General features: G+C 45.4%; 1 protein-coding gene across 2 annotated transcripts in view; it reads left to right on the top strand.

Annotated features, from left to right (window-relative positions):
• Nucleotides 1-99: 99 nt before the first annotated feature.
• Nucleotides 100-27,500, top strand: part of adcy2b (adenylate cyclase 2b (brain)) — a gene marked incomplete at its 5' end in the record, with an annotated part of 58,322 nt that continues 30,921 nt past the window's right edge. For both annotated transcript variants that reach the window (XM_083646318.1, XM_083646317.1), the window contains 3 exons: nucleotides 100-480; nucleotides 14,186-14,383; nucleotides 26,323-26,484. In XM_083646318.1, coding sequence (XP_083502444.1) covers nucleotides 100-480; nucleotides 14,186-14,383; nucleotides 26,323-26,484 — 741 coding nt within the window. The remainder of the gene's footprint in view (nucleotides 481-14,185; nucleotides 14,384-26,322; nucleotides 26,485-27,500) is intronic.

Below are 27,500 nucleotides of genomic sequence, written 5' to 3'. Positions count from 1 at the left end.
TACACTAAAGGTATAGCTACACTACCCAGTGTGGAGGTAAAGCTACACTAAAGGTATAGCTACACTGCCCAGACGCCCGCTTGTGTGACCATCCCACCCATGTGGCAGGAGGCGCTGCGGACGCGTGGACGCTACCTGCTGGAGAAGAGCGATGGCGGGGAGAGTGGCGGCGAGGGCCCGGGGGACGGGTGCCCGGGGCTGGGCCCGGGTGAGGGCAGAGAGAAGCCCCAGGACTGGCCAGGCGAGGCGGGCGACGGCAGAGAGAAGCCTCAGGACTGGCCGGGCGAGGCGGGCGAGGGCAGAGAGAAGCCCCAGGACTGGCCGGGCGTCGAGGTGGGCGACGGCAGAGAGAAGCCCCAGGACTGGCTCTACGAGTCCTACTACAGGATGAGCCAGCAGCACCCGCTCATAGTCTTCCTGCTGCTCATCGTCATGGGAGCCTGCCTCGCACTGCTCGCCGTCTTCTTCGCCTCGGGACTGGTGAGTGTGTGTGTGTGTGTGTGTGTGTGCGCGCGTGCGTGTGTGTGTGTGCGTACGTGCGTGTGTGTGTGTGTGTCTGTGTGTGTGCGTGTGTGTGTGTGTGTGGGAGAGAGGTGGGTAACCTTGTACACCCAGAAAAATGAGGGTACTTCAGGGGTTCCTCAGTTAGGGTTCGAACTTTCATTTTCACAGCATTAAACAAAAACAAAAATGTAAACAAGATTTTCTACCCCATACCCTTTTTTTGCATTTTATTGATTGATTTAGCCTATTCAGTTATTTTTCCTTCTCTCTTCTTTTAATCAACGAACAGAATACCCGAGCAGTGTATGTATCACCTGAGCAGTGTATGTATCACCTGAGCAGTGTATGTATCACCCGAGCAGTGTACTGTATGTATCGGCTCAGATATATGCCTTGAATGCCACTTGTCAACCTGGCTGTAATCAGCTGTTTCAGTGTTTAACATTACCTGGCTGTAATCAGCTGTTTCAGTGTTTAACATTACCTGGCTGTAATCAACTGTTTCAGCATTTAACATTACCTGGCTGTAATCAGCTGTTTCAGCATTTAACATTACCTGGCTGTAATCAACTGTTTCAGCATTTAACATTACCTGGCTGTAATCAGCTGTTTCAGCATTTAACATTACCTGGCTGTAATCAACTGTTTCAGCATTTAACATTACCTGGCTGTAATCAGCTGTTTCAGCATTTAACATTACCTGGCTGTAATCAGCTGTTTCAGCATTTAACATTACCTGGCTGTAATCAGCTGTTTCAGCATTTAACATTACCTGGCTGTAATCAACTGTTTCAGCATTTAACATTACCTGGCTGTAATCAGCTGTTTCAGTGTTTAACATTACCTGGCTGTAATCAGCTGTTTCAGCATTTAACATTACCTGGCTGTAATCAACTGTTTCAGCATTTAACATTACCTGGCTGTAATCAGCTGTTTCAGTGTTTAACATTACCTGGCTGTAATCAGCTGTTTCAGTGTTTAACATTACCTGGCTGTAATCAGCTGTTTCAGTGTTTAACATTACCTGGCTGTAATCAGCTGTTTCAGCATTTAACATTTCCTGGCTGTAATCAGCTGTTTCAGTGTTTACCTGGCTCTAATCAGCTGTTTCAGCGTTTAACATTACCTGGCTGTAATCAACTGTTTCAGTGTTTAACATTACCTGGCTGTAATCAACTGTTTCAGCATTTAACATTACCTGGCTGTAATCAGCTGTTTCAGCATTTAACATTACCTGGCTGTAATCAGCTGTTTCAGCATTTAACATTACCTGGCTGTAATCAACTGTTTCAGTGTTTAACATTACCTGGCTGTAATCAACTGTTTCAGTGTTTAACATTACCTGGCTGTAATCAGCTGTTTCAGTGTTTAACATTACCTGGCTGTAATCAACTGTTTCAGTGTTTAACATTACCTGGCTGTAATCAGCTGTTTCAGTGTTTAACATTACCTGGCTGTAATCAGCTGTTTCAGTGTTTAACATTACCTGGCTGTAATCAACTGTTTCAGCATTTAACATTACCTGGCTGTAATCAACTGTTTCAGCATTTAACATTACCTGGCTGTAATCAACTGTTTCAGCATTTAACATTACCTGGCTGTAATCAACTGTTTCAGTGTTTAACATTACCTGGCTGTAATCAGCTGTTTCAGTGTTTAACATTACCTGGCTGTAATCAGCTGTTTCAGCGTTTAACATTACCTGGCTGTAATCAACTGTTTCAGCATTTAACATTACCTGGCTGTAATCAGCTGTTTCAGTGTTTAACATTACCTGGCTGTAATCAGCTGTTTCAGTGTTTAACATTACCTGGCTGTAATCAACTGTTTCAGTGTTTAACATTACCTGGCTGTAATCAACTGTTTCAGCGTTTAACATTACCTGGCTGTAATCAGCTGTTTCAGTGTTTAACATTACCGTGGCCACTATTTGGCGGGCCACTTTGTATCACATCGCCTTGAATGCAAAACAGAGACAGAATGCTACTTTCATTTAGTCTAAATATAGCCTAAATGATCTCAGGTACACAATGACATACCATTAACTTTGTGTATGGAGCCTCAGCCTAGCCTCCATGCAGAACGGTGATGTGCGTTCCTGTGTGAGCGGTGCAGCCTGCACAGCCACTGCACAGCATCGTCAACTCGGCTATTAATCTGCGCAGCCATCGCAAATTCGGCCATTAACCGGCCCTAATGACCTCATTTAAAAAAATGCGGCTCCGTTATGTCACCTGCAGGGGTGCTCTTTACACTTCCTGAAAGATTCAGCACGATATCGCACGTAAAATGGCATAATTGTGGCCCAACACAAATCTGCTCGCTCACAGAGACTTGGTTTTAATTGGTATTAATTTCCCCTGCTACATTATCTTCTTATAGTTATTATTGTTATAATCGTTATAATTAATTACTCCGACTGCCATGATACTGTTTTTGGTTGGTTGTGATAGATTTGTGTGTCATATATGTGATTGAGCAGTGATAGCCACCATAGCTGAACAGACAGAAGAGAGCGCCACCTAGAGAAAGTCAAACCGTCAACAGAGGGAGAGAAATAAAGATGTTGATTCACTGACAGGTGACCTGACAGGTGAAGAGCAGTGCAGAAACATAATGTGGTGTGTGATATAATGACCACTGCTTCATTTGGAAATGATGAGGTCCAGCCAGGTGGACAAGGTGTGTCTAAGAATATCAGCAGGTCACACAATCTGATGGGTCACCAAATATGGTGTCACCGATGTCACGGAAATCTGTGACCACCGAGATGTGTGACAGCACAACAGAGGGTGTGACCACCGAGATGTGTGACAGCACAACAGAGGGTGTGACCACCGAGATGTGTGACAGCACAACAGAGGGTGTGACCACCGAGATGTGTGACAGCACAACAGAGGGTGTGGCCACCGAGATGTGTGACAGCAGAGAGTGCTTGTTGCTGGCTACAGTACTGTGTGGTCACATCATCTGATGGCTGCTGTCAGAAATGGTGAAATAATTGATTCTTTCCCCATAAGAAGCAATAGGCCCTTTTCACAGCAACCGTTTTGATATGGTAAAGCAGGAAGTAAAGCAGCTGCAGGTGTAACCAATAACATTAATGAGGACCCTTGCACTGGAACACAAATGGAATGGAACCATAATTATCAAAACGGTTGCTGTGAAATGCGGTCGCAGTTTTCGCTGTAACACCGGCACCTATTGAGCATTGCAATGATGACTGATTTGTCAGGTACAATCAGAATAAAGTGTGCTTCTTAAAAAAGGCCCTTGTCTTATTAAAAAAGGCCCCTGTTAAAAAGGCCCTTGTAAAAAAGACCCTTGATTTGAAGCATTCCACGCGTTCATAAAGAGTTCCCTACAGCTTAGGTGAACCATTTTCGGGTACTCTATGAAAACCCTGTTGTTTAGAGTGTGAATCAAAGCACTGTTTTGGTTTGATCAGGAGAGAGATAAGGGTTAGATGTATGGTTAGGTGTGACAAACAGAAGAGGCCACTTGAAATGGTGGCGTTGGCTTTGCGGAGGTACTTGAGAGCAGGACGGGAGTTCAGCGTGACGCCGTGTGTGGGTGTCGGTGCTTTGTCAAGTGCGGGTTTGGGGTCACAAACACTCAAAAAAAAAATAACAAACAAAAAAGCTGCGAGATTGTTTCTGGAGGCTGTCTGTTTTTCTTTTGTTTATAATGAAATAGCCGCACAAAAGCCAGCCCACGTTGTCTCGGCTCGTACATGTGTCAGGATGTGCCACGTGTGTCCCTTTGTCTACGGTGCGACCCGACCCCCCTGCATCCAGTTGAACTCCTTCAACAGGGTGGTTCCTAGGAAAGCTCCGCCCGAATCAATCCCTGAAACCCAGCTATTCGCCTTTTTCACAGCAGGCATTTTGTGTCTAAAAGGCAGGAAGTAACACAGGTGCAAACCAAAACATTAACGATTGGCCCCAGCACTGGAGAACTAAATAGATTGGAAGTTGGAAACCCTCATTAATGTTTTGCTTGCACCTGTGTTACTTCCGTGCCTTTTAGACACAAAATGCCTGCTGTGGAAAAAGACCAACTGCCTGTCGGGTCGATTCAGCAATGATTCAGTCCTGCAGCCGGGTTCTTTGCTTGCAGCTGTGCGCTCACAGTTGAGATCACAATCCCCCATAATAATCTCCCATGAATCGCCCTGTCGATACAAATCACTTGAGCTCCCCACTCAATTCACCTTGTGATTTGTTCCATCATATGAGCGAGAGGTGCGCCTTGTAGTGACGCTGTGGGCCTACTGGACAAAAGAAGAATGGCAGGAATAAATAAAGAGGGGGCGATAGAGAGCCGCGGCAGGCCGGGGAGGGAGCAGAGGATGTTGTTGTAAGTGTCGGGGGTTTATCAGCGGGCCGGCAGAAACCCAACCAGGGCAACGCTGACGCTCCCAACAAGTGCCGCACACTTTTATCTTATTCCACAGATCAGGGCTTGTCTAATGCGTTGTTTTTAGACCTCAACTCCTCCGCCCATGTGTGTATGTGCATGACTGAGTGTGTGTGTGTGTATGTGTGTGTGTGTGTGTGTGTGTGTGTGTGTGTGTGTGTGTGTGTGTGTGTGTGTGTGTGTGTGTGTGTGTGTTTGTTTGGGCGTGTTTGGCTCAGGAAGTCTCTCATTTCCTACTTGAGCTTATCTTAAATTTTCAGAAAAAATAATCCTTCTCGTTCTTCGTCTTGAAGCTTTATTGGTTTGGGAATCTTTTGTGTGCGTGTGTGTGTGTGTGTGCGCGCATGTGTGTGCGTGCGTGCACGCGCGCGTGCATGTGTGTGTGTGTGTGTGTGTGTGCGCGCATGTGTGTGCGTGCGCGTGCGTGTGTGCGTGCGTGTGTGTGTGTGTGTGTGTGTGCGCGCATGTGTGTGCGCATGTGTGCGTGCGTGCGCGCGCGCGCGTGTGTGTGTGTAGGTGTGTGTGTGTGTGTGTGTGTGTGTGTGTGTGTGTGTAGGTGTGCGGTGCGCACGCGTGTGTGCATTTGCATGCATAATTTAGATGTGTGCATCTGCTCAGATCAGCCAATTACACGGCAGCGTGTTAACCTCTGACACTTGAGACTGACAGTTTAACTGAGATCAATTCTACACGGGTCCGGTAATGGCACATTGGAAATCATTGTATTGAACAAAATAGTGCCCATTATTTCCCTGATTTACATCAGTGTCAGTCTGTCTTCTCTGAGCACAGCGGTCATTTTGCTTCATGATTTTCCCAGTTTATGCAGGATCCTTCCCCAACACGGACATTTTCACTGTCTGCATTTTAAAGATGCTCCTTGCTGCTGCTGAAATCCAGCCTTATCACTAGAGCCCGACCGATATGGGATTTTTGAAACCGATACGATACCGATTTTAGGGAATAAAAAATTACCGATACCGATAATATCGGCCGATATTTTTATTTTATTTATATATATTTTTTTATCATCAAATGTTTATCCCCCATTAGTGCTAATCCCCCATTAGTGCTAATTTTTTATTTATTTATCCTGGTTGCTGCTCCACCCTCTGCCGATCTGGGGAGAGCCGAAAACTGGCTCCATGCTTCCACATGGGCAGTTAGCCAGCCGCTTCTTTTCACCTGACAGGGGAAGCTTCACCGGTAGGACATAGCACGTGGGAGGATCACGATATTCCAACGAGTTCCCCTCCCTCCGAACAGGCGCCCTTAACGACCAGAGGAGGCACCACATCAGCAACCCTCAAATATCAAACACTTGACAAAGATATGATTGAGTTGACATGAATTGAAATATGTGATGTAGGCAGGATATTTTACAGCTTATTAATAAACTCAATGCAATGAAACGGTAAACTTAACTGGGAATTTAATAATTATAAATAACTAGAAATACAAAAACACAATAGAACAAATAGTTAAGAAAAAATATCAAATATACACAACATGCTGTCCATGCTGTCTATAACTTATATATATATATATATATATAAAAAAAAAAAAAAAAATCGGCCGATAAAAAAAAAAAATATCGGCCGATACCGATATATCGATAATCGCCAATATCGGCCGATAATATCGGCGGGCCGATAATATCGGTCGGGCTCTACTTATCACATGTGTATTAGCTGTTACTTTGCCAGAGGGAATCTGTGAGAATTTCAAAATGGTAACTCATTCCTTCATTCCCCCGGGTTACAATCCACCAGCGTCTCTTTCCGCGGTTGTGAGATGAGCGGCAGAGAGCACCGGCGGTTTGCGTTGGACCGTTTTCTCCATCGTCTCGTGGCGAAATCCTCCCCAGGAGAGCCGAGGAGAAACTGCTGGGAACACAACCATCTCTCCAGATGCCTTGGCAGAAGTATCACAGCTGATCATTAAGCAAAATGCTATATACAGACCCAGTTTACCCTGACAATCATAAATGTTTATGGTGACAATTCATAGCACACATCACAGGTAGCAGTAGCTGCTGTACGTTATATGAGGATAAGAGGTCTTTTAAGGGGAAGTTATTAAGGGGAAGCCTCTCTCTCTCTGTCTCTCTCTCTCTCTCTCTCTCTCTCTCTCTCTCTCTCAACCCAGCCGGTCAAAGCAGATGGCCGCCCACCGTGAGCTAGGTCTGGAGGACTTTTTCCTTGCCACAAGTCCTTCCTCATGTGTGGGAATTGTTTCAATTGGTGTTGTTGTTGTTGTTGTTTTTATAAAATAAAATAAATCCGGATAAAGTTTCGTTTGATCTAATATCTTTTGTAGGGATCATCATTCAGTGTCTGTAATGTAGATGATCCAGTCTGTAGAAGTGGTATCATTGTGTGTCATGTCAAAGGACTTAAGACATTATAGTCTAGCAGAAAGGCCCCTCAGATTTTTAGATACCCCTACCCGAGGTAGAACAAATGACAACAATGATTTTTCTTATCTTTAGGGTCTCCCATTCATGAAATTGATTGTTGTCCAATTTTATTTTGGGGGGAAAAATGTTTCTTTGGCTGTTCTTTAGAACTACCCCAATCCCTGAAAAAGAGCCAAAATAGGCCAGTCCGAATAGGGGAAAGGTGACAAAAAAGCCCATAACTTGAGAATGCTCACTCTTTTCCTCACCAGATTTGCTGAGGTATGAACCAGGTGGCTGCCCTACATCATCAACTAGTCACAAAATTATTTACCTAAAAATATCATGAATTATAGTCCTGTAAATATAGCTTTAGTTTAGGCGGAAATTGTACTTTGTGGTGATAGAAACATAGGACGCCATCACTTTTCTCTCATTTATCAGAAAAACAGAAATCCCTGAAAAATATAACATTACTGAATTGTCTAGGGTGCTATTGAAAACTGACCAGTAGTTGTATGGAGATATCTGATACAGTTCTATTCCAAATTAGATTTCTTTAGACATAGGCCTACTACCTCTTCTCTGAAACAGTCAAATTAGGTCATTCCGAATGGGGGATAAGAAGAAAAAAAAATGAAATTTGACAACAATCAGTTTCATTAATGGGAGACCCTAAAGATAAGAAAAATCATTGTTGTCATTTGTTCTACCTCGGGTAGGGGTATCTCGAAAACTAAAGCCTTTTTTGAGGACTTGCTCCTAGACTATTATGCTTTAACGAACGCCATCAATTGTCTACATTTTGGGATGTCAATGCTGTCTTTCCTTATTCTTCTTTAAAACAGTGGAGGGGTCGCAGCATCCACTCTGCCACCTTTGACCTTTGGTTTAGCTAAATGGGTTAGCGTTGCCCCACGCTGGGATCATCAGAGCACTCAGGGAAGCCTTGTTGATTATTGATGATTTGCACCTCTAGAAGCGAGTGAAGAAACACACCAAGAGAGGCGCTCCATCGCCGGGATCAATATTCAACAGGCTCCAGTGTGTGCGTGTGTGTGTCTCTGCGTGCGTGCGTGCGTGCGTGTGTGTGTGTGTGTGTGTGTGTGTCTCTGCGTGCGTGCATGCGTGTGTGTGTGTGTGTGTGTGTGTGTGTGTGTCTGCGTGCGTGTGTGTGTGTGTGTGTGTGTGTGTGTGTGTGTGTGTGTGTGTGTGTGTGAAAGTAGCAGCCTTCAACTACTCATTTGAACGCTGAATAGTTGGATAACTCTCTCTCTCTCTCTCTCTCTCTCTCTCCTGCTACAGTCTCGCCATCCTCCCAGTATAATAATAAGTCAGGCCGGGTTAAAAAAGGAAATAATTGTCCTGGTTGACAATGCAGTAGGCTACATGATGGCAGACAGGGACCGCTCCCTGACAATGCAGTAGGCTACATGATGGCAGACAGGGACCGCTCCCTGACAATGCAGTAGGCTACATGATGGCAGACAGGGACCGCTCCCTGACAATGCAGTAGGCTACATGATGGCAGACAGGGACCGCTCCCTGACAATGCAGTAGGCTACATGATGGCAGACAGGGACCGCTCCCTGACAATGCAGTAGGCTACATGATGGCAGACAGGGACCGCTCCCTGACAATGCAGTAGGCTACATGATGGCAGACAGGGACCGCTCCCTGACAATGCAGTAGGCTACATGATGGCAGACAGGGACCGCTCCCTGACAATGCAGTAGGCTACATGATGGCAGACAGGGACCGCTCCCTGACAATGCAGTAGGCTACATGATGGCAGACAGGGACCGCTCCCTGACAATGCAGTAGGCTACATGATGGCAGACAGGGACCGCTCCCTGACAATGCAGTAGGCTACATGATGGCAGACAGGGACCGCTCCCTGACAATGCAGTAGGCTACATGATGGCAGACAGGGACCGCTCCCTGACAATGCAGTAGGCTACATGATGGCAGACAGGGACCGCTCCCTGACAATGCAGTAGGCTACATGATGGCAGACAGGGGGCGCTCCCTCCCTCTGTGCCGTGTCACGGGGGGAATGGCGTTAAATCATTTGAAAAGGGCTTAAATGGGCTACAGTGAGAAATGTGCAAAGTTGGTTGCAGATGGTTGTGCCGCAAATAAGCAAAAAATGTCAAAGTGGTTTAGAGAGCGCTTCCAAATGACTCTTCACCCTGTGTGTGTGTGTGTGTGTGTGTGTGTGTGTGTGTTTGTGTTTGTGATGCATGTTTGAGAAAGAAAAGGGTGTTCTGCTGCTAAACTTAGCCCAGTGCGAGCCGTCTATCTGAGGGTGTTTATCTCTGACGTGCGCGGGCCGAGTCGCGACCCTGCGGTGTTTGTGCGGCGTGAGCTCGCACTCTCGCTGACGCTGTCAGACCTGCCAACACTCCCGATTTTTTACGAGAGTCTGCCTATTTTTAACCCTTTCTCCTGCTGTACCGGGCTCAGTTTTAAAGCCAGAGTGAAGTATCTGGTTATCATATGAAACTAGATGACCTAAAGGTACCAACCATGTCAGGCCAAATAACGCAGGCTAAATTCTGTTTTCAAAGGGGCTTCTTGACCTCTCACCTCCAGATATCTGAATGAAAAGGGGTTTGATAAGGCAGCATAAATCTACAGAACAATGGATCACATCACTGATGGAGCCTCGACAGACCTGATGCATCTGATTTGGGGGGGGGGGGGTGCACTTCGACAGACCTGATGCATCTGATTTTCTTTTTCCCAGCCTGGCTTTGGCAGGGACGTGGCCTGTTGGCAGGTATGCAATGTCATTGGGATTCAGCGTGCGCTCCAGGCCCCCACTGTATGTGTGGCTGGTGTGGCGTCAGCAGCTGGTCTCTCGGGTCCCTCAGCCAGACTGTGACTCAGTCTCAGACTGCCTCTGCTGCCTGCGCTCTCTTCCTGTTTGCCTCGGCCAAACAGCTTCAGCCATCCTCAGGGGATAAAAAAAAAAAAACCCCGTCGCCAGAATAAAATGCTGGCCTCTTACGTATCTGCAAACCAGGGATAGGCCTATGTACAATCTCCACGTACATTTGAAACAAAAACGTCTGCATTTTGCGTTTCTCCAAGCCTAATTTGAAAACCTCACCGCCTTTCCAATGTTAAACGCAAATAATACAACTTTAACAACTTTGGTTATGTTTATAGGCAAGTCAAACTGGGTTCAGGTTAGAATTATGGTTTAGATTCTCCAGTCTGAAAGGAAAGTGTTTATGCCCTCCATCCACCCCGACCAACACCCCACAGCGCTATTTCAATAGTGAACTCGACCTGTATAGACGGTTTTCACCGGAGCGCAACCCCACAGCACTTCCTTTTTCTCAGCATTCGGCAAACTGCAGAAATATTCACTCGACATCGTTACTTTTGTTTTCGCTGCTCAGCTGTATAGACGGTTTTCACGGAATGGTCAGTCCTGCACTGGAATGTTTTTTTTCCTTTTATGTCCATAGCAAACACTGCAACAGGAAGTGAGCGGGGGTTCAATTTAGAATGTTTTTGTTGTCAAGTTAAAACCGTCTATAACGTTGATACGCATGTACCTAGAAACATGAGAAGCAATAATTTGGTAGTAATCTGGTTCAGAAACATTGATATACAATGCCGGCGTTTTATTTTGGCGACCAGGCTGTAAATAAAGCCGCCGAGTCTCTATCCCGCGTTGTCAAATCAATAGCACACCCCAGGTAGACGTGGCTTTTCATAGATCTGTCACAGCTTTTCATTGGAAATAACGTCGCCGAAAATATCCAAGGGATAATGTGAGGGAGTCAAAGCTGTGAGTGCCTTTCACTGTCGAAAAAAGATGTCAAGTAATGACACACAGTCTCCTGCTGCTCTGCTGCTCGCAGCAGCTGGACCAATCAGCCAATCAATGACCTTGGAATAAGTTGAAATCGGTTCTCTGACCTTGGAATAGACCATAGATATTCTATTACTATAGACGGGTCACCGCAGGCTCCGCCAATTCTAACAATGGTAGCAGCAAGTCTTCTAAATGGCCGTGGTCAACCATTGACTCAGACCTGCTGAAAGTCTCCTAAGTGGGCGTTGCCTGTGGAAAACCATGGGCAAAACCCACGTGACAAAATGACAGGAAGTGAGTTGAAGTTGGGCCGTCTTGCTTTGAATAGACCCTTCTCATGGGGGCCATTTTGTGTCGAAAAGGCAGGGTAAACACAGGTGCAAGCCAAACACTAATGAGGGTTTCAAACTTCCTTGATTGGAATTTGGAAACCCTCATTAGTGTTTTGCTGTGTTTATTCTGCCTTTTCTACACAAAATGGCCCCCGTGAAAAGGGTCTATAGGTTGAAATGGGTTCTCTGACTTTGGAATAAGTTGAGATGGGTTCTGTGACCTTGGAATAAGTTGAGATGGGTTCTGTGACCTTGGAATAAGTTGAGATGGGTTCTGTGACCTTGGAATAAGTTGAGATGGGTTCTGTGACCTTGGAATAAGTTGAGATGGGTTCTCTGACTTTGGAATAAGTTGAGGTGGGTTCTGTGACCTTGGAATAAGTTGAGATGGGTTCTCTGACTTTGGAATAAGTTGAGATGGGTTCTGTGACCTTGGAATAAGTTGAGATGGGTTCTCTGACTTTGGAATAAGTTGAGATGGGTTCTGTGACCTTGGAATAAGTTGAGATGGGTTCTGTGACCTTGGAATAAGTTGAGATGGGTTCTGTGACCTTGGAATAAGTTGAGATGGGTTCTGTGACCTTGGAATAAGTTGAGATGGGTTCTGTGACCTTGGAATAAGTTGAGATGGGTTCTGTGACCTTGGAATAAGTTGAGATGGGTTCTGTGGGCGTTGTGCAGGATCAACTCTCAGAAAGCCTCTCTGGAAGCTGCGGGTGTGGGATGGAAATGCCTCGTCCTCTCCGAGCGCTTTCTGCTGATTTCGCTTCAGTTCCACAATTCATGCACTCTGAAGAGGGATGGATGGATGGAGACACTGACTGTGTGTGTGTGTGTGTGTGTGTGTGTGTGTGTGTGTGTGTGTGTGTGTGTGTGTACGCGGAGCGGGCGATTTCCATAACTGCAGCCATGGTGCAGCATCTTGAGTCTCCACCCTAGGATTCCTAGTAGGGTAAATAAATATCGGTTATCGGCTGTAACAGCAATGTTAATATCAGTTATCGGCCAAAATTTTCATATTGATGCTTCCGTAAGAAGAAGTGAAAAGAGTCCAAATACACAGCATGTAAAGGAGAAGCAGTGGTGGGTGGAGCTTACACACATACACACACACACACACACGCACGCACACACACACACACACACACACAGGCAGGGGTCATGGAAAGGTTGGATGGAAAGGTGCTGCTGACTTCCACTCTTAGCAGTAATAATTTAGAGACAGTCTTAGTCAGACATCCACACTGTTCTACCCAAAAGATATAATAAGCATTGGTTATGCATAAGTACTGCACCGCCCTGCAAAATGTATGAGATTTGGTTCAGAATTCTTTCACTTTTTTAAATAAATGTAAAACTTTTTGACTCAATACTAAATAACTTGCTAGGATATTTATACATACACAGTATCTCCATATCTATCTATCTATATATATATACACACACACACACACACACACACACACACACACACACACACACACACACACACACACACACACACTGTATTTGCAGGATACTCTTGAATTGTAAATGTGACGAACTGAGGGCAAGAGAGAGGCTCTCTGCTGTGAGAATGAGAAAGTGGGCGAGAGAGGTCCGGTGGGAGGCAGAGAGAGAGAGTGTGTGTTGACAGCTTCTAAATGCTGACATTGACAGTGTGAGAGCAAAGTGACACTGTAGCACATTCTCTGGGCTCAGACTGTCTGCCTGCCGTTCTGTGTACCGTCTGGTTCGTGTGCGTGTGTGTGTGTCTGCGTGTGTGTGTGTGTGTGTGTGTATGTGTGTGTGTATGTGTGTGTGTATGTGTGTGTGTGCGTGTGCGTGCGCGCGCGTGTGACTGTGTGTGTGCATCTACTTCTAGTTCTAACCTTATGATGTCCAAATCCTCGCTAGGATACAAAGATGATGAAAATCTTCCAAAGTGCAACCGGGTCCCCAGAAGAAAACATTGGCACTTTATGTGTCTGCAAACCAGGGACGTCCAAACTCAATGTACATTTGAGAAAGAAAGGGGAGGAAAAGGCTAGAAAAGAAAGTTTAAGTCCCCCTGATTCAATGCGTCATTTGACGAATGTCAAGTGGAGTGCTGGACTCGACTTTGACTTGAGCACTGATGACCTGGACTTGGTCTTGGACTCGAGCGTTCTTGCATTCAGACTTGGAAGTTGTAGACGAGGACTTGGGCTTTTGATAAAGACTGTTTTTTTGTTTTTGTTATTTTTTTTTGGTAATAGGCCATAATAATCTGCTATAAGATATTCATAGCTATTTCAATACTGTGACATTATTCAATTTCAAGCAGGAAGGCATGTGTGTTCCTCCTACATGTGGATCCACGCTCATGTTCACTAACTCGGGACTCTCACTCTGACTCGGGTAATGGGGACTCGTCTTGAACTCGACTCGCACTGTTCTTTGGTGACTCAGACTCGGATATAGCACTTGACTACTGTACAACACTGGTGTAATATACACACATCTACAGTATACACACTGTATGGGCAAGTTAGTGAGTCTGTTCCCATGAGTGTGTGTGTGTGTGTGTGTGTGTGTGTGTGTGTGTGTGTGCGTGTGCATGCGTGCGTGCATGCGTGTGTGTGTGTGTGTGTGTGTGACTCCCCCAAACCTGCAACAATGTAAACCATTGATCCTCTTTTTCTCTCTCTCCCTCTCTCTCCCCCCTCCTCTCTCTCTCAGGACATTGAGGACCACCTGGCATTCCTGATCACGGTGCCCACCACCCTCTTCCTTTTCCTGTCCATCTTCATCCTCGTCTGTGTGGAGTCCATCTTCAAGAGGATGCTCCGCCTCTTCTCCTTCCTCATATGGGCCTGCTTGGTCGCCATGGGTTACCTGTTCATGTTCTCTGGAGGGATACTTTGTCCCTGGGACCAGGTGTGTTTGTGTACGTGTGTGTGTGTGTGTGTGTGTGTGTGTGTGTGTGTGTGTGTGTGTGTGTGTGTGTGTGTGTGTGTGTGTGTGTGTGTGCGTGCGTGCGTGTGTGCGTGTGTGCGTGTGTGTGTGTGTGTGTGTGTGTGTTCCACGTGTAAGCCCAGTGTGGTCAGCAGAATAAAATGTCTGCATTGTATGTTTCTGCAATCCACGGATACATAGAATAGCTATTGCTATTTAAATAGCGCGGTGGCCAGTCAGTGTGTGGTCATGATTGGATGGAGGGGCGTGGTCATGGTGGATGGAGGGCGTATACACTTTTCACACTGCCGAGCCGTGTTAGCGTCCCGGTGTGCTCAAAGCCTACATTTAAACCATAAATCACAATTAAACTTTATAACCCAAACCATATTCCTAACCCTAACCAAGTTGTTTTACTTGCCTAAACATAGCCAAAGTCATTAAAGTTGTGATTTTCTTCAAGTTTTTCCTGTATTCTACTCTTATTTTTTCACTTTTGCAAGGATCCACCTTGCACTTTTTTCTCATGCTTCTCTCCACCCTCACCAAAGAGCACCCGTTTCAGTGATTTTACTAAGGACCCACGCAGCGCCTCCTCCTCCCTTCTCATTAAAGTGGTTTTGCGTTTAACGTTTGGAAAGGTGACGATTATTTCAAACGAACCACCGTTTAGTTTCAAAGTTGTAGGCTACATATCCGTGGATTGCAGGTAGGCTCTGTAACGTTTGATTGTGGTGACTGTGTTGGAGGCTCTGTAACGTTTGATTGTGGTGACTGTGTTGGGGCTGGAGGGAAGCGGCTCGGCGGACACGCAGACACATTCGTTTTCTATCCCACGCTCGTTCACTTCTCTGTCTCTGGAATCCTATTTTCTCCTGCTACTGCCCTGTCTCCCCCCATCCATCAAATCCCATTTCCCCGGCACTCTCTCTCTCTCTCTCTCTCTCTCATCAGCCTCCCCCTCTCCTGTTAAGACACCCCCCCCCCCTCAAATCCCCCCCCCCCCCCCGCGCTCCCTCTGTGGTTGAGATATTTTTATCAGCAGCCATGCACCTGTGAGAGTCTAATCATTCTGCATTATTAATCACTCCATTCATTTCACTCCCCTGTTTATTTGTTGATTAAACGGATCCCCATTAGCTGACGCCTGGACGACAGCTAGTCTTCCTGGGGACTCCAACACAACAATACACATGTGACACAACAAGCAAGAAGTCCAACACAAAAGAGAAAAGAACAAAAAGAACTAAATGAATAAAAAGCAAATCTAAACCAAGACAGACAAAAGCATAGTCAGCTAGCCAGCTGGCCAATGGAGCTAAATATTAAAAGGATCACTGCATCTCTCTATACTCTAGAAAACAAAATAGAGAAAGGAAAAGGTGATGCGACACACATCTTTGTGTGTGATATTGTGTGTGAGTGTAGGTGGGATCTGACTATGCTTTTAAAACCTGCCTTCCCTTTGATGGAACGAATATTGCTTGGTAGACAATTCCAACATGCGACTTTCTTCATGTAGTTGGATTTTGGTCGGGGGAAAAGTCCACCACTCGCCCCTCTGGTGGAGTGTGTCCGAATACTTAAATTATGTTGTCGAAAAGAAATGTAGGAGTCTGAGTTTGAATACCTCTATGAAAGTATATAAGTAAGTTGGCCACTAGTCTCTCCTCAACACCATGCCATGTGAGACGTGCATGCATATCGGCTACGCTATAGACCTAGGGGAGCAGCCCAGAACTAGTCTAGCTGCCACGTTTGTGCTACTTGTAACTTTCTGAGTAGACCTTTAGAAGCAGATGACCACACCACTGAGCCATAATCCAATTTTGACTTGTTGTAGCTATAGTTTGACCCTCTATCTGTAGAACCAAATACAGTATTATGCAAACTGTTTTTGATATGTTAAGTATACGTTTCTTCATTTTTATCCAGTTATATATGATGTTAAGCTCACTAGACTATCTGTCTGTCTGTCTGCCTCTCTGTCTGTCTGTCTGCCTCTCTGTCTGTCTGCCTCTCTGTCTGTCTGTCTGTCTGTCTGTCTGTCTGTCTATCTCTATCCTTCATGCATTTGATACCATTCTCTTTCTGTCCGCTTATTCCAGCTCTGTAGAGAAATGAAAAGTGAAAGAAAGACAGAAAGAAAGATATAAATGGAGGGAGAGAGCAGAAATCAGGGGGACAGAACATGTGGAATTGCACCCCTCTCAGTGGGTTGGTTTGATTGTGATTACTGAGAGAGAGGCTTATCTGATGGAGCTCGTTGAGCTAATAGCAACACTGTAGGCCTGAGAGAGAGAGAGACAGCTAATAGCACACTGTAGGCCTAAGAGAGAGAGAGAGCTACTAGCACACTGTAGGCCTAAGAGAGAGAGAGAGCTACTAGCACACTGTAGGCCTGAGAGAGAGAGAGAGAGAGAGAGAGAGCTACTAGCACACTGTAGGCCTGAGAGAGAGAGAGAGAGAGAGAGAGCTAATAGCACACTGTAGGCCTGAGAGAGAGAGAGCTACTAGCACACTGTAGGCCTGAGAGAAAGAGAGAGAGAGAGAGAGAGAGAGAGAGCGCTAATAGTACACTGTAGGCCTGAGAGAGAGAGAGCTACTAGCACACTGTAGGCCTGAGAGAGAGAGAGAGAGAGAGAGAGAGAGAGCTAATAGCACACTGTAGGCCTGAGAGAGAGAGAGCTACTAGCACACTGTAGGCCTGAGAGAGAGAGAGAGAGAGAGCTACTAGCACACTGTAGGCCTGAGAGAGAGAGAGAGAGCTAATAGCACACTGTAGGCCTGAGAGAGAGAGAGAGAGCTAATAGCACACTGTAGGCCTGAGAGAGAGAGAGCTAATAGCACACTGTAGGCCTGAGAGAGAGAGCTACTAGCACACTGTAGGCCTGAGAGAGAGAGAGCTAATAGCACACTGTAGGCCTGAGAGAGAGAGAGCTAATAGCACACTGTAGGCCTGAGAGAGAGAGAGCTAATAGCACACTGTAGGCCTGAGAGAGAGAGAGAGAGCTAATAGCACACTGTAGGCCTGAGAGAGAGAGATCTACTAGCACACTGTAGGCCTGAGAGAGAGAGAGCTAATAGCACACTGTAGGCCTGAGAGAGAGAGCTAATAGCACACTGTAGGCCTGAGAGAGAGAGCTAATAGCACACTGTAGGCCTGAGAGAGAGAGCTAATAGCACACTGTAGGCCTGAGAGAGAGAGAGCTAATAGCACACTGTAGGCCTGAGAGAGAGAGAGAGAGCTAATAGCACACTGTAGGCCTGAGAGAGAGAGCTAATAGCACACTGTAGGCCTGAGAGAGAGAGAGAGAGAGAGCTAATAGCACACTGTAGGCCTGAGAGAGAGAGAGAGAGAGAGAGCTAATAGCACACTGTAGGCCTGAGAGAGAGAGAGAGAGAGAGAGCTAATAGCACACTGTAGGCCTGAGAGAGAGAGAGAGAGAGAGAGCTAATAGCACACTGTAGGCCTGAGAGAGAGAGAGAGAGAGAGCTAATAGCACACTGTAGGCCTAAGAGAGAGAGCTAATAGCACACTGTAGGCCTGAGAGAGAGAGCTAATAGCACACTGTAGGCCTGAGAGAGAGAGCTAATAGCACACTGTAGGCCTGAGAGAGAGAGCTAATAGCACACTGTAGGCCTGAGAGAGAGAGAGAGAGAGCTAATAGCACACTGTAGGCCTGAGAGAGAGAGAGAGCTAATAGCACACTGTAGGCCTGAGAGAGAGAGCAGGCTGTGTTGTATTCATCGGTTCCGAATGCTGCAAATTTTCCATTACAGTGAGGACAGAGAGGAAAGTGGTGGACGGTACACCACTTTCAATACAGTCCAATACAAAAGGGAAAAGAACAAAAAGAACAAAATGAATAAAAAGCAAATCTAAACCAAGACAGACAAAAGCATAGTCAGCTAGCCAGCTGGCCAATGGAGCTAAATATTAAAAGGATCACTGCATCTCTCTATACTCTAGAAAACAAAATAGAGAAAGGAAAAGGTGATGCGACACACATCTTTGTGTGTGAGTGTAGGTGGGATCTGACTATGCTTTTAAAACCTGCCTTCCCTTTGATGGAACGAATATTGCTTGGTAGACAATTCCAACACGCGACTTTCTTCATGTAGTTGGATTTTGGTCGGGGTAAAGTCCACCACTCGCCCCTCTGGTGGAGTGTGTCCGAATACTTGAACTCTAAATTATGTTGTTGAAAAGAAATGTAGGAGTCTGAGTTTGAATACCTCTATGAAAGTATACATTATAAGTAAGTTGGCCACTAGTCTCTCCTCAACACCATGCCATGTGAGACGTGCATGCATATCGGCTACGCTATAGACCTAGGGGAGCAGCCCAGAACTAGTCTAGCTGCCACGTTTTGTGCTACTTGTAACTTTCTGAGTAGACCTTTAGAAGCAGATGACCACACCACTGAGCCATAATCCAATTTTGACTTGTTGTAGCTATAGTTTGACCCTCTATCTGTAGAACCAAATACAGTATTATGCAAACTGTTTTTGATATGTTAAGTATACATTTATTCATTTTTATCAAGTTATATATGATGTTAAGCTCACTAGACTATCTGTCTGTCTGCCTGTCTGTCTGCCTCTCTGTCTGTCTGTCTGCCTGTCTGTCTGCCTCTCTGTCTGTCTGTCTGTCTGTCTGTCTATCTCTATCCTTCCTGCATTTGATACCATTCTCTTTCTGTCCACTTATTCCAGCTCTGTAGAGAAATGAAAAGTGAAAGAAAGACAGAAAGAAAGATATAAATGGAGGGAGAGCAGAAATCAGGGGGACAGAACATGTGGAATTGCACCCCTCTCAGTGGGTTGGATTGATTGTGATTACTGAGAGAGAGGCTTATCTGATGGAGCTCGTTGAGCTAATAGCACACTGTAGGCCTGAGAGAGAGAGAGACAGCTAATAGCACACTGTAGGCCTGAGAGAGAGAGAGCTAATAGCACACTGTAGGCCTGAGAGAGAGAGAGAGAGAGAGAGAGAGAGAGAGAGAGCTAATAGCACACTGTAGGCCTGAGAGAGAGAGAGAGAGAGCTAATAGCACACTATAGGCCTGAGAGAGAGAGAGCTACTAGCACACTGTAGGCCTGAGAGAGAGAGAGAGAGAGAGAGAGAGAGCTACTAACACACTGTAGGCATGAGAGAGAGAGCTAATAGCACACTGTAGGCCTGAGAGAGAGAGAGAGAGAGAGAGAGCTAATAGTACACTGTAGGCCTGAGAGAGAGAGCTAATAGCACACTGTAGGCCTGAGAGAGAGAGAGAGAGAGAGAGATTGAGAGCTAATAGCACACTGTAGGCCTGAGAGAGAGAGAGCTAATAGCACACTGTAGGCCTGAGAGAGAGAGAGAGAGCTAATAGCACACTGTAGGCCTGAGAGAGAGAGAGAGAGAGCTAATAGCACACTAGGCCTGAGAGAGAGAGAGCTACTAGCACACTGTAGGCCTGAGAGAGAGAGAGCTAATAGCACACTGTAGGCCTGAGAGAGAGAGAGCTAATAGCACACTGTAGGCCTGAGAGAGAGAGAGCTAATAGCACACTGTAGGCCTGAGAGAGAGAGAGAGCTAATAGCACACTGTAGGCCTGAGAGAGAGAGATCTACTAGCACACTGTAGGCCTGAGAGAGAGAGAGCTAATAGCACACTGTAGGCCTGAGAGAGAGAGCTAATAGCACACTGTAGGCCTGAGAGAGAGAGAGCTAATAGCACACTGTAGGCCTGAGAGAGAGAGAGAGAGCTAATAGCACACTGTAGGCCTGAGAGAGAGAGAGAGAGAGCTAATAGCACACTAGGCCTGAGAGAGAGAGAGCTACTAGCACACTGTAGGCCTGAGAGAGAGAGAGCTAATAGCACACTGTAGGCCTGAGAGAGAGAGAGCTAATAGCACACTGTAGGCCTGAGAGAGAGAGAGCTAATAGCACACTGTAGGCCTGAGAGAGAGAGAGAGCTAATAGCACACTGTAGGCCTGAGAGAGAGAGATCTACTAGCACACTGTAGGCCTGAGAGAGAGAGAGCTAATAGCACACTGTAGGCCTGAGAGAGAGAGATCTACTAGCACACTGTAGGCCTGAGAGAGAGAGCTAATAGCACACTGTAGGCCTGAGAGAGAGAGCTAATAGCACACTGTAGGCCTGAGAGAGAGAGCTAATAGCACACTGTAGGCCTGAGAGAGAGAGAGCTAATAGCACACTGTAGGCCTGAGAGAGAGAGAGAGAGCTAATTGCACACTGTAGGCCTGAGAGAGAGAGCTAATAGCACACTGTAGGCCTGAGAGAGAGAGAGAGAGAGCTAATAGCACACTGTAGGCCTGAGAGAGAGAGAGAGAGAGAGAGAGAGCTAATAGCACACTGTAGGCCTGAGAGAGAGAGAGAGAGAGAGCTAATAGCACACTGTAGGCCTGAGAGAGAGAGAGAGAGAGAGAGCTAATAGCACACTGTAGGCCTGAGAGAGAGAGAGAGAGAGAGAGCTAATAGCACACTGTAGGCCTAAGAGAGAGAGCTAATAGCACACTGTAGGCCTGAGAGAGAGAGCTAATAGCACACTGTAGGCCTGAGAGAGAGAGCTAATAGCACACTGTAGGCCTGAGAGAGAGAGCTAATAGCACACTGTAGGCCTGAGAGAGAGAGAGAGCTAATAGCACACTGTAGGCCTGAGAGAGAGAGCAGGCTGTGTTGTATTCATCGGTTCCGAATGCTGCAAATTTTCCATTACAGTGAGGACAGAGAGGAAAGTGGTGGACGGTACTTCGCTTGGCCATTCACTTTAACCCCCCCCCCCATACACACATATCCGGCCGCGCGTGCATGTGAGCACGTACACACACACACACACACACACACACACACACACACACAGTCTCACAGTATGCTTCTCTGCCACCCTCTAGCTGCATCAGCCTGTTGTCTGGCTTGATTCCATTTCAATCAGGAGAGACTAGATACCAGAGAATGAATAAAATAATATTTATTACAATAGTGAATGAATGATGAATGACAGAAAATATGATGAGAATTAGGTGTTGTTAATAGTCTTTGGCGCTTAGACACCACAGGGAGATATTGAGATAGAGCTGCAACAGCCATGAGCAGCAGCCAGATAGATCCCCCTGTAGAGTCTAGATACTGGTGGTGGTGATGGTGATGCCTCTCCTTCTGAAACTGATGAGACTCTTCGGACTGAAGAATCTGATGGATCTGCGACAACTGGGTGGAGAAGGGGAGGTGGAGGGTGCGAGACTGACAGCAGGTTGAGAGGCTGAATGGATAGAAACAAACATTTAATAGGACAACAGACATGTGATAGGCTTACGATGAAGGGTGAAAAGCAATGTGATAGGCTTACAATAGAGAGCCGCAGGGATGACGTATTTTTGTAGGCTGAATGCGGAAGTCCCAAACTTCCTGGTTCTTCACTGTTTCTGTCTATGGGATTTTTGAATGGGTTTTTGGCGCGATGCTTCAAATAATGTCTGTGGGCAACGCAAGTTTAATCAAACGCGAACCAAGGTTCAGCGGGATAATCTTCACACATGAGGACCACTTTCATGAGTTTTGAAGCGTAACTGCGAGCCCTAGAGGTAAAAAGCTCATGCTAAGCTAATCCAGAACTACACACTGTCGCATAGGCTTCCACGTCACGTCAGCACTCAACCTGGACTGTTGTTGATGTGTGCGCTGCTGTGCACTGATTACCCCGGGCTGAACAGGGCTGAACCAGGTGAGGGAAAGATAATTTCCGTGTTCGTCCTTGAAGTGGTGACGTTATTGACGTATATATCCCCATCGACTCAAAAGTGTAGTCTCATTTAGCCGTTTGCTAGCTAGCCACCCTTTTAACGGCACGTAAAAGCTTCAAAACTCGTAAAAGTGGTCCTCGTGTGTGAAGATGATATTACTAAACACTGGTTCGCATTTGATTAAGCCAGCGTTGCCCAGGGAGATTATTAGAAGCATCGCGCCAAAAACCCATTCAAAACTCCCATTGGCGAAGACTGTGAAGAACCAGGACTGTTAGCATCGATGATTTCCGGACTCGTTACTGCGGCTCTCTATTGAGGTGTGTGGGGTGAGAGGTGATGTGACGCTGTGCTATTGGATAATAGAGACCAGGCGGCAAACAGCTGATTATTCAATTGAAGCCCGGAGGTTTACAGGCTATTTTGAGCATGTGAGCAGATTTGAAGGGGTGGAGAAATAAGAAGTGAACTGAGGAAGTGTAAACTAAAGTGCAGATTAGTCTTCCTGACTGAACTTGCATTAGAACTTCATTTCTCTGGAGGCTTCGGCTCTTCCCAGGGCTGCTTCAAATAGTATTTTTTGCTTAGGAAGGATTCTGAGTGAAATGACCCGGAAGTACGTAAATGGCAGCCATGATAAGAGCTGTTTGAATTGTTTAAGTGCTAAGGAAAGGTGCTTCAATGCTTCCTGACTTACAGGTAGCTCCTTTAGCCTAGCATACACTGGACCATTCTTTATGAAAGGCAGATAGGCTAATGCCTTCCAATAATTCCTTGCAGCGTGATTCGGCCATTCACAAAAACAAGCGATCAACAGAACTTGCCAAGTGCTGCTGGCTATGTGGAAAAATGCAATTTTCTCAGCAAATGAGTAGGAAATTTCACCATTGAAATTTTAATTTGAATTGTGACTTGTACATGTTAGTCGGTTAGTGTTTCAGTCACTCAGTGGCGTTTTGAGAAATCGTTATGTGACGTGAAAACGTAGAAGCCTCTCTCTCTTAGCACCATGGAGGCAGATTGATCAGGTCTGCCACACCGCAATCGCACTGACCTGCCTGTCCAGGTGTATGAGTGCGTGTCCAATAAAGACCAGGCAAGGGGGGGGGAAAACATTGAGATATTTAAATATAAATTTTTGATTCAATTTGATGTTTATCGGACCATTACAGTGACATGTGCAGTGAGCCGGTGTCTACGAGCGTGTGTGCGTTTAGCTATGGAAGTTAGTGAGTGTGTGCTGCTTTTTCAGTTTCAATCCAATTCAATTCCAATGGCTTCATTTGTGCAGTGGTAAAAGACAGCAAACAGGACAGTGAGTCACATGACACGGAATGAAGACGAAACAGCAAAAAAAAGTAAAGAAAGAAAAATGCATTTTGTGTTTGCACGTCTGAAACGCAGCATGTTAAACCGGAGTGTGTGTGTGTTTGTGTGTGTGTGTGTGTGTGTTTGTGTGTGTGTGTGTGTGTGTGTGTATGTGTGTGTATGACAAAGAGAGAGGGTGAGATAGCGACGAAAACGTAATTGAAGAAGCAGAAGTGCGATGGCGGCTGTGAATTCCATCTTGCGGTGTTTGTATTAGGATTCAGTCCATGGAGATGGAGTGTGTGTGGCTGGTAGAGCGGGCCAGGTGACGAAATTGGACTGCCATTTTCAATTCCCGCAGCTACCCAAACACGCCAGACCTCACACGCACTAATTGCTCTCTCTCTCCGCGATATTTGTGGGGGTGGGAGGTCAGGGTTTCGTGTATGTGTGTGGGTTAGGAAGGATCCTATATTTCCAGTTGTCAGTTTATTTTTCAGTGAGGTATATACATTTTATTTTAAAGTTGTGTCAGCCTCATCACTCAAGAAAACTAATTTAATTCCTACTATTTATTTAAAAAGTAATATCATTTTGCTTATTACTTTGCTTATAAATCAGGATAAGTCAGTTCCCTGAAATCAAACAGCAGTCCAATGTGCTTGTCATACTTTTGTCCCGTAAGAATTCATAAAAAGTGCTACTTCTGCCAAGAGAAAGTAAACTTCTCTTCTCATCTAAACTTGCTCATTGTGAGAGAATGATGGCTAATTATAATAGAAAACCAATCATAGAACGGGAATTCTAAAAGTTTTTGGATAATTCAACCATCAATAACCATAAATTCATTCATCTCTCAAGACAGATTTTCTGATTTGCATAAAAATCTGTCTGTGTGGTAGAAGAAAATCTGGATAATAGCGCTTCTAATAATATCGCGAGTGCTCTGTAAAATCAGCATACATGGGCGCGGCCGGGCAAGTTGACTTCCGGTTCCGGTTATTCAGGTTTTGAAACGAGCTTGCTCCAAGATTTCTGAAAAACATATTTATTTATTTATTTATTTATGTGTGTATGTATGTATGTATGTATGTATGTATGTATGTATGTATTTGTTTGTTTGTTTGTTTGTTTGTTTATTTATTTATTTATTTATTTATTTATTTATTTATTTATTTATCTATTTATTTATCTTTATTTATTTTAACCGATGGATTACCAGATTGTCATTTTATCAATGTAATATTTAGAGGCGTGGATACTAAACACTTTGGTAAGTGTAATATTATTCCTGAAATTGAAATAGTAATTTGATACACTACTTCATACTGGTAGAAATAATAATTATATCACCTCAACGGATCGCTGAGTAACCTAAATAATGTTCACAGAGATGTGTTGTCAGTAACTTTAACCTTGTTTAAATAGAATTGTTCCAAGCTATCACTATCAGTGGATTCCAGATCACTGACTGTCTCTTTGAACCTGACAGACACAGGAAGTAAACAGACAGGCAGGAAGGTCAGAGTTCATCTGGTGTCCCAGTTGAACCTCTGACCCAGTCGTCACGGGTCACAACCACAGCCACCATAACAGGAAGGGGTGGGCTGACAGCGAGGGGAAGTGGACCGGGACGGAGCAGGAGGTTAAGGCACACAGTAGGCTATCAATATACACAACACGTCATCCAACACACACATGCACACTCACAACCACAGTCAAAGCAGACTCAGGGCCTTTGATGGAAACCAAGGAACCTATAAAGAAGACATCACTTACAGTACATCACAGCGTTAGACTTTTGCATTGGGGGCCAGACTTTGGGGTCAGTTCTATTGAAGTGAATTGGGCGTGCACGGTAAGTCCCACTATAAACCATCATAGTGTTGTTTCACTTTTGATTGAAAATTGCTTCCACCAGATTAAAGAAAAAAACATAATAGGTCAGACCTGCCCCGTTTGGTCATGTTTCCTGATGATGATGATGATGATGATGTATTTAGCTAATTAGCTATCTTGGTCCAAACAGGGGCTTGAGTTGAGCTATAATGCAGCTGCTGGACAGAGCCATGATCTGTCTGGAGACCAACAATAAGGAAAACTAACATGCACATTTAGATGAAGGGAAAAATCAAAGAAGAAACAAACATTCAGTCAACACTGTCACAATGTGTTTTCTTTAATCTGGAAGCATTTTTCAATCAAAGGTGAAACAACACAGTTGGTTTATAGTGGGACTTACCCTGCCCGCCCCATTCACTTCAATAGAACTGACCCCAAAGTCTGCCCCCAATGCAAAATTCGAATGCTGTGACGTGAGTGATGTCTCTTCCTTCTTTATAGGCTCCTTGATGGAAACCAGGAAGAGAGAGAATGCTGACCATATCTATGATGCTGCCTGACTACTGAAAACAAGCAGGGCCTACTGTATGGTGAGGTACTACCACATGGTCCTGCAAGTGAACATTATTCCCCCAAAGGAATTCTTGGGATAAGCATATTGTGTTCCTGTGATTCTTGTGCTTTGGTATTCTTGTGGTGCTCGGAGGTTTGTTTCCTAGGCCATGTGGGGATGTGGTCAATGTTTTGGCACCACTGTAGGAATTTCAGTATTACTGCAGTACTTGTATGGTAGATTGTAACGGTACTCATGGTACTCTGTGGCAACATCTGCAGTACATTACCAAAGGCTGTGGTGTATGGCAAAAACCTATGGTAACATCATCACAGAATTTTGTTTTGGACCCCAGATTTGTAGACTATGCATGCAATGTTGAAAACCTGACCAAGGCTATTACAGCTGAAACATGTTGGTTTTGTAACATTTAAGTGTTTTATCACTTCTTCGTGTTTCCTGTTTCCAGGTGTCCTTCTTCCTGTTCATAGTGTTTGTGGTGTACACCATGCTGCCCTTCTCCATGAGAGGAGCCATCATCGCCAGTGTCATCACCTGCATCTCCCACACCGTTACCCTCAGTGTCTGTCTGACTTCCACCGCCAAGGAGCTGGAACCTCTAGTCTGGCAGGTAAGACAGATCAGAGTGTACAGTGTTTTTATGTGATTCTCGGCCTTTTGAACTCACTCACCAGAATTTTGCGATCTTTATCCAGACCACCTAGAAGGTGTAGGCCCTCCAGACTGTCTTACAGTAAGTCTCCCTTACACACGATCAGGCCTGATATACCTTCTTAGGGAGGTTTACCAGGTCCCCAAACCGCCACAACTGGCTTCTCTGAATATCAAGGAGCAACAGAGAAACCTCATTGTGGCTTCTTACATCCATGATCTCATTCGTTCAGTCACTGCCCAAAGCTTATGACCATAGGTGAGGATCTGAACAAGGATCAACCAGTAAATTGAGAGCTGTACTTATGTCAAAGCGCATGAAAATTGTCTTCATTACTGCGCCCACTGCATCCACCTAGTGGTCAATTTCAGAATTCATTTCACCCTCAAGATACCTGACCTCCTCCTTCGGGCAGCTGCTCACCCCTTACCTGAATGGGACAGGCCACTTTTTTTCCCTGGCAGAGAACCATGGCCTCAGGCTTGGAGGTGATCACCTTTATCCCAAACTGCTCCAATGCACATCGGAGATCACAGTCCTATGACATGAGAGGGATGATATCATCCACAATCAACAGAGATGCCACCAAACTGGACACTTTCAAGACCTTGGCTTCCCCTTGAATCCTGTCCTGTTTCACCAACAGAAAGGGGACAGGGTGCATTCTTGTCAGAGTCCAATCCCTACCTTTAACGAGCTTAACGAGCTTGGAGCGCAAAAAGGCTTCCATTAGCAGGTCGCATACTCCCACAGCACCTCCCACAAGATGCCCAGAGGAATATGGCTGTAGGACTTTTCCCAATTCCAGCATCTTGCCATTAGTATTTTCAGGGACTGGGGACCACCACTCCTGCTTACCAGTCCCAAAGGCACACGACACGAAGAGACATTTCAACCATGACAACCCAATGGTATTTAGAGCCTTCAGCATTTTAGAACGGGGTTAACCAGTTTCACTATATTCCCCTGTATTC

This window comes from Poromitra crassiceps (genome assembly GCF_964638095.1).
Source record: "Poromitra crassiceps genome assembly, chromosome: 11".
Classification (NCBI taxonomy): Eukaryota; Metazoa; Chordata; class Actinopteri; order Beryciformes; family Melamphaidae; genus Poromitra; species Poromitra crassiceps.
The sequence above is the reverse complement of the archived record's forward strand: the minus strand, read 5'-3'. Positions and strand labels throughout refer to the sequence as shown.